This window comes from Scleropages formosus, chromosome 12 (assembly GCF_900964775.1).
Source record: "Scleropages formosus chromosome 12, fSclFor1.1, whole genome shotgun sequence".
NCBI classification, from domain to species: Eukaryota; Metazoa; Chordata; class Actinopteri; order Osteoglossiformes; family Osteoglossidae; genus Scleropages; species Scleropages formosus.
Window position 1 is genome coordinate 12,435,859 of NC_041817.1, and position 7,566 is coordinate 12,443,424.

Genomic DNA, 7,566 nt, shown 5'->3' on the forward strand with positions numbered 1-7,566 from the left:
AAAGACGTTAGGAACACAAAACACAAATGAAGTAGACGAGGCATTATAAAATGCAAAATTTATTCAAATTTCAATTTCAGGCTTTTTTCGGTTAGAACATCTAAAAATGAAACCTCTATAGTTGGTGCTTCCAATTCTAAATAGGAAAAAAATTAACCAGTAAATGATAAAATTTAAATATTACCAAGGCTCTTAAATACAGAAATTAAACGACAACCATCCTTCCAAACTGAGGAAACTATTGTACGTACTTCAGTCACAATTAGTACATTATACTTTCCACATCATTCTGAAAACCTGGCAGTTTTCCCTTTTAAATAGGCAACATTGTGATAACCTTTATTCTTTTTTGTTAAACCTGGAACACGATAGCAGAACATGCAGCAACACCAAACCGATGCTGTCAAACACAAGGAAAAGACAAGGATATACACATATTTCATTTCCTTCAAGTATTCCCAGGTCTGAGTAAAATTCCACATCCATTCCACCAAGGACGTCTTAGGTTTACCACAATGCTACTGTGGTTAAGTGCATTTGATATTTGTCTAGGAAACAAACAATAGCTTGTATGTGTGTTCTTCTCTGACCAAAACCCTGCAACAAGTTTAACCTCCTGTAGTGACCTAAAGGCAAAAGGGAAACCATATCTTTAGTTTTTTTTATTTAAATAACAATAATAATTACAACAAGAATAATTACACCTATCATTTAACCATTATCTTCCACTCGAATGGATTACTTGGATTTACAATCATTTCATAAAAGGAAAAAAAAAAGAAAAAAAAAAAAAACTTTCCCCAAAGTATTCCAAACAATGTTGACCCTAAAGTGGGAACAATCAATCAATAAAACGAAATGACTGACAATGGTGTCAAGCCCAAATTAGATTTATTAAAATAGCAACTGAAATAATAAGTAAAAAGGAAGCAAAAAAGTGCTTTATTGAACTAAAGCAAATGTACACTAATGGGAATTTGGAGTAAAAAAAAAAAAAAAAAAATTTTTTTCTGCATGATGGAACACTCCAGGCTGCATTATGTTTATGGCTAGGATCCCCCCCCTTCGGGTGTGGGGACCAGCATCAGGAGGCAGAGAGGCAGCGGGGGCATTTGTATAGTTTGTGGTCATGTGTGCGGATATGGCTCTGCACATTGCGCTGCCTGAAGAAAGTCTTGCTGCACAGCTGTGGAAAGAAGCAGACAAGTGATGAGATGCACAGGGAAGACAAACCCAAGAGCAACAGGGAGACAAACGGGAGGCAGGAGCAGGAATGGCACGAGGGCAGGGAGGTGGTGCAACAGGACATACCGGACAAGGCCAGTGCTTGCCCTCAATGTGGCGAATGCGGTGCATGATCAGCGCCTCGCAGTTTCTGTAGGTGACCCGGCACTGAAAGCAGGTGTGCGACGTCACGGGAGAGCGGCCACGCGCCTGCCGCAGCTGCTTCACTCTCGTCCGCCGAACTGAACCCAGGAGAAGCAAGTGACGACCCTGGAGGGGGGGCAGTCGCAGATTTTTCTGTAGGGCGGTAAGAATTGTAAAGCTTGATCAGAACCATGTCACACATTTAAATATCACTGTTCCCATACTGAGAACTAGAGCAATACATGAAAGCTGCTTGAAAAAAAATTTTAGAAAATAAAGCCGCACTCCCTTTACACAGCATGTTTGCAATGTGGTGAAATGTTCAAACCCCAATGTCCATCCAGCAAGGGGTGCAAAAACTAAACCGTAAAGTGTTGCGCGACCAGTGTGGGCAGCAAGATGCAGAGAAACACCAGGCCACATACCCCACCAGGCCAAGGGCAGCGCTGTCCAGGTGAGCGCCGGTAAGAATAAGGACATGACTTAAGTGCTGTCATGTCTGCCTCCTGGTGCTAACCTTGCTTCTACTAAAACCGTACCGAATTTTACTGGTAAAGCAAAACAAAGCGATATTCTGTGTGGTTCTGGACCCGCAACATGAGCTATAAGAAGTGTATTACTGTGACTATTATTGTTCTTAACCTGCTGTTTGCCACCCACTTCGGCACGTACCTTTGGTTGTTCCCGTTTCACCTTTGGCCTTGCTGTTCCGGGCAAGCCGAGTCGACGGAAGCCATTGAGGAGCTCCCTCTCTGTGCTAGCAAGTCTCGTCCTCGTCCGCGACGTGCCCGCCCCAGGCTCCATTCGCCCAGGGCTACGGATGCGGATGCGTGAAGCGTGGGCTTCCCTGATGGCGCTACGTGTACGACTCGAGATGTCTGCCGCGCTCCTGCCACTTTGCTTCCGTGTGCTGGGTCTCGGGGTCATGGAATGGGCCATGGAGCGGGTCAGGCAGATGTCCACACGCTCCTCCTCCTCCTTCTTGATGGAGCTGATGGGTCTGCAAAAGCTGAAGAGGAAGCCAGGGTCCAGCAGCTTCATGGGGGGCTTGCTCTGCCTCTTCCCCAGCTCTGGTATGGCATCAACAGACAGAGGAATGGGGTCCACTGGCTCATCCTTAATCACTCCAAGAAGGTGGTGACCGTGACGGTGGGTGCGGGTGCTGGTCCCGGTCCCAGTCCCGGGGCTACTTTGACGACATCCACCATGCTTTCTCACTCCCTCCATTACTCGGGCAGCTTTGGCTGGTGCTCCTCTGTGTCCTGCTGCTCTGACCTTTATGTCCTTTTTCTTCTTCTTCTTCTTCTTCTTCTTCTTCTTTTTTGCAACACGCACGCAGTTCCGCTCCATCTCGGTTCTTGCAGCTGGCCGACCTCCACCGCAACGAGCTACCTGGACTGTTCTCCTCGTGACCCTGGTGGACAGCTCATTCAGGGAGCAGCCCTTGACTGCAGATCTCTTCAACTTGAGAGAGAAGAGGGGATCTCCATGATGACAGAGGCGTGCGCTCACACGGCTGCGTGTGGCAGCAGCCAGGGGCTGGATGGGGAATGAGGAAGGCTCCGCTTTTATACGCACAGGCTTCTCCTTCGGCACACGGGAGGCCCTTTCTGCGTTCCCAGCCCGAAGGTTGGGGCGGACTAATGGGGGAGAGCTCCTGCCCCTCATGGAGCGCCTCAACCCCCTCTCTTCTTGAAAAGTGTTGGACCTGTGGCTATGCTCACCAGCAACCAGCAGGGGGCAGGCCGTATTCTTCCGACTCATGTCCTCCAGGCTAATGGGTTCAGGTGGCTCGGTCTTAATCACCCTGTCAAGGAATGTGACGTTCCTTTCACTACTGTCTGTGATGGAAGGTCCACTGACTCCGGAGCTACTGGCTTTGCCCTGGACTCGGGGCTTCCGACGGGCCGTCAGGGAGTAGCTGTCCACTTTGAGCTTACGTAGTCTCTTCTTCTGTCTCCAGCCTGTCAACTCCTCAGGCCCAGGCAGGAGGCACTTTCGCTGAAGGCCTAACACACTCAGCAGCCGATACTTCTCCAGCGTCCTGGGGCTATGCACTTCCTCCTCCAGCGGCTCCTCTTTTACTGGGGTGCCCTCCTGGCTGGCCTGTGGGAAACCGATCCTCGGTTTGCGCTTCCGGGAGCTAGACGAGGGGACAGCAGATGGTACATCTCTAATATGTTCTACTGTGGGCTCTAGCTGCTGCTGGGAAACTGTGGGTGTCGAGCGTAAGATGCGTACAGGTGGATGACTAATGGAGAGGCTCTGGTGGGATGCTTTACCCTTACTGGATGGGGATTTGAAGTCCATAAGCTTTAGCCTGCGGGTTGGGCTGCAAGGGAGGCCATTTCCATCCTGCTGTCCATGTTTTGGTGACTGATGAGTGAACTTCACCAATTTGCTTGGTGTCTCGACCCCTGACTCATCAGATGGTTCCAGTGTCAGTTTAAAACTCTGGTCTAGCACAGACTCCCTGCAATTCCCAAGAGATCCCAAATTTCCAGCAGGATCCTCTTCCTTCTCAGCACTCTTCCTCTTCCTCATTCCGGTGATCCTCTCAGTGCTGATGACAGCAGGGCCATCATGCTGGCTGCTGGAGTCCTCCAAGAGCCTGGGGCTGGAGGACTCAAATGAGTAGCCCCCAGCACAAGGCTCAGACTTCAGGCAAATCTTCCCGGTGCCGGCTCCCTGCTCCCTCTGGATGGCCCGGCAAGCTTCCACCACGGCCCACATTCGAAAATGACGTGCCATGGTGGACACCTCCGTCAGGTCCTCGAGCTTCAGGGACAGAGTGGAGGTGTAGGAGAACTCCAGCAGGGGAAGGAAGCTCTCTGCACTAAAACCTGGAGGAAACAAGGCAGATAAAGCTGAGCGACAGGTGTACCTTCCCTGCTGCCTTTGGCTCAGTCAAAAAGAAACTCCTGCGAGAGCTCCAGCACAGTCCTGGAAATCTCATGCTAGCAGTGCCTTCCACAACAGTCAGACATGAATGCCACAAATGTGGTGCTAACAGCTTTATCATCATTAAGGTCAGACAAAACCATCAGGCTACATTCAAAGAAGTCCCCTCAATGTTTTCATACCGTAGCAAAATCTGAAGTTTTTCACTCTTGAAAATACTGCATGACTTAAATACATGCACACAAATTAGAAAGACAGCGGGAGGAAAAGCTGAGGACAAAAAATGTTGAAGGGAAAACTGTGTCACTCACCAGTAAGATCAATGTCAGACTGCGGAGTGGGTGAAGAGGCCATCTCAGCGAAGATCTCCTGGAAGTACTCGCTGACGGCTGCCAGCACTGCCTTGTGTGCACAGAAGGAGCGCCCACCTGTCTTTAGGGTGATGTCACAGAAGAGCCCCTCTTCCCACTGGCCCTTCAGCTTGCCCAAGAGGTCATTGCTGTGGGATTCCAACGTCTTGGAAACCAGCGACTTGGAGCGTATCTGGTCAGGGGAAAGCCATGACATACAAGCATAAATATAATAAACAATCCTCAGCGAACATTGTTAATACAGCAAAAACAGACAGCAGGTAAAGAACCTACACCAACTAAAACTCTTAAGGATTAGCACAGAAAATTCACCTGCTCTAGGTGCTTCATCTTGGAAGAAGTCACCTACAGAGCTAGAACAGCTGGTTTGACTCGCACAGACCCAAATGCTCCCACCATAACTCCGACAAGATCACCTACAGGTCCAGTACATCAGATGCGACTCCTACCTCATGTCCTTCCGGCTGCATCTGACACTCCTGGCAGTTCATCACGTACTCCCGGATGTGGAAGTACATACCTAAGAATACAAGGGGTTTAAAAAAAATTAATGCAAAAGACTCAACAAAAAGAACCCTACAACAACAAAGACAGCTTCTCCTGTATTTAAGTTGATAAAACCTGCTTTTTCTCAGCTTTAAAAAATTGAGAGGTTACGACCTCAACATCTCAAACAATACATTAAAATCAATTTAAGTCAACTGAAAAATCTTTCAGTTTCTTCTAGACAACTATAAGCATCCATCTGCTTACAAAAGCACCCCGTTTCTTGCAACAGGGTGTATAATATATATGACTAAATGTCTTGTTTTGCACAAACATGAGGACTTTTTAAAAAGTCAGGGCACAGTCCAACACCAAAAAAGACGAAGCCCAGGTAAGGAGCATGGTGCGCACAAATCTGAGCGCTAGCGTGCCCCTAACAGTTAACAGTGCAAACACATTTTTTGACCATTTACATGTCTCCAATAAGGTCAGACCACTACCTTCCCACCAGTAATTCTCAGCCACGTATCTGTAGGTGTCCTCCAAGGTGTGGTGTCGACTCCCAGGGCGCTTGTGGTGAAAGGTGGCAATGGCATTCTGCCGCCGCTCTTTGTCCAACACTTCCCGATAGTTGATGAAGCCCTTCTCCAACTTCTTACGATAAAGTACCCCATCGATGACCTCAAAGTAAGGCGAGGATGGCACCTCTTTAGATGCGCTCTCTTTTGTGTCGGGCTCTCCCTCACGCTCACGTTTGGCATCCAGTATCTCATCACCGACACATTTAGCGTTACAGGCGGAGTTACCGGCCATCTTCACACCAGCTTCCTCCTTCGCTGTCTTTTTTTGGCTTTTGCTTCCCTCTTCCTTCCCGCTTCACTCAGCTCTGCCCAGCAAGCCCTTCTCACCTTGACTTATACATCCTCATCGTGACACTACTGTACACAGAACATCAGCAGAAATAATCCAAAACCAGCTCCAACTGTATTCCGCTTGAGATGTCCGGGAGGGGGCCCTCGGTAACTTTAGATTGCCGTCTTGAGGTTTATCTTTAAAAAAGTTCTAACATATGGGAAGCGTCTATTGCGACATGTCAGAGTCAGGGCATCACAGATTCAGGAACAATTGGAGGGATAAAAAAAAAAAAAGATTTCAGAAAAAGCTATTGAATACATATGGAATTGGAAACACGTGTCTGAAGGCAAGCTGCCGCCATCTGAGGGAGAAGAGAGATCACATGTGAGAAGAAAAGGGCTCATGTTGAGCGCGCTGTGCTCAGGAGGCAAGGAGGCAGGTACACTAGCACAGTGTGGGCTGGTGGTCGGCCGGGACGTGCAGGTGAGCGGCGCGCGCCGCAGGTGTGCGGAGGGGTCGCCGCGCGCTGCCGGGGCACGGCTCATCGCACAGGGAGCCCCTCCATCACAAACCTGGAACTGAAGGAACACACGGTGACAGGGGGACACGCGCGGCCAACGCAACGTCGTCGCCGGGCTGCGAAAGTTACCCCGTGTGAAGCATTCGGCCTCAAACGCGGGCGCTACGATGTAACCGCTAAAAGTTCACACACACAGACAGACAGATCATAAAAGACACAGTGAGACTGTAAGTAACACGTCCAACACGTCCGCCCCACGGTGGCCAACAGAAGCGTATCCTACTACGGCGATCTTACCGAATTGCACAGGCACCGTCGTGCTGTTCCTGAGAAAATCCACGTGACGTGAAGATGGAGTGAACTGTGAAGTAGAATAAAGGCGCGGGGTCGCTACCTCAGTGCCCTCCAGTAACTTGTCCTGGGAAGCCGTGTGTGATGTCGCTGCCCGTTTTATCGACGGCACGATCGACTATCGAGTTAACAACTGCTGAAATGTGAAGCGAAGCGTCCGCTTAGCACAGCGCAAATAGCTGAAATAACACGATCGAATATCAAATTCTAATCTCGTTGATCGCACTAAACTCTTCCAGCATTTTTGCTTCTTCCGTCGCAAGTCAGATGATCAAATAATCCAATTCTTTAACTCATAACCTTCTGCTGGTTACCGCGTGACAACCGAACAACATTTCTCGGCGTCCTTCCGCCTTCTCTAAATGCCGATTTGATTATCGCTCAGTGTCTCACGACATGATTGGTCATTAGAGCTGTCGATCAATTTCTATAGTTCCACCACTTCTTTTTTTTCTAAGTCAAGATAGGTTGCTGACGCGAGCCTTGTCTTCGGCACGCGCTGACTAGTTGATTGTTGTGAAACAGGGGGGAAAAAAAAAAAAAAAAAAAGAGGAAAGCTCGGAGATGTTGTCCATTAACAGGCGTGGCCCCGCACTGTTTCAAAGTGTTTCTCTCTGCGCCAGTTCACCTTTGTAGTACGTTTCAAATAATAAAGTGCTTAGAGAAGATACACATTTTATGTCAAAGCGCGTGCACAATTAATTATTGATTTAT

General features: G+C 48.6%; 1 protein-coding gene across 1 annotated transcript; it reads right to left on the reverse strand.

Annotated features, from left to right (window-relative positions):
• Positions 1-910: 910 nt before the first annotated feature.
• Positions 911-6,265, reverse strand: LOC114912026 (uncharacterized). The gene is made up of 6 exons (XM_029256569.1): positions 5,627-6,265; positions 5,090-5,160; positions 4,581-4,812; positions 2,041-4,211; positions 1,312-1,521; positions 911-1,186 (listed from the first exon to the last, which is right to left on the reverse strand). Exons 1-6 carry the CDS (start codon positions 5,937-5,939, stop codon positions 1,085-1,087), a joined length of 3,099 nt encoding a protein of 1,032 aa, XP_029112402.1. The 5' UTR covers positions 5,940-6,265; the 3' UTR covers positions 911-1,084.
• Positions 6,266-7,566: the final 1,301 nt, after the last annotated feature.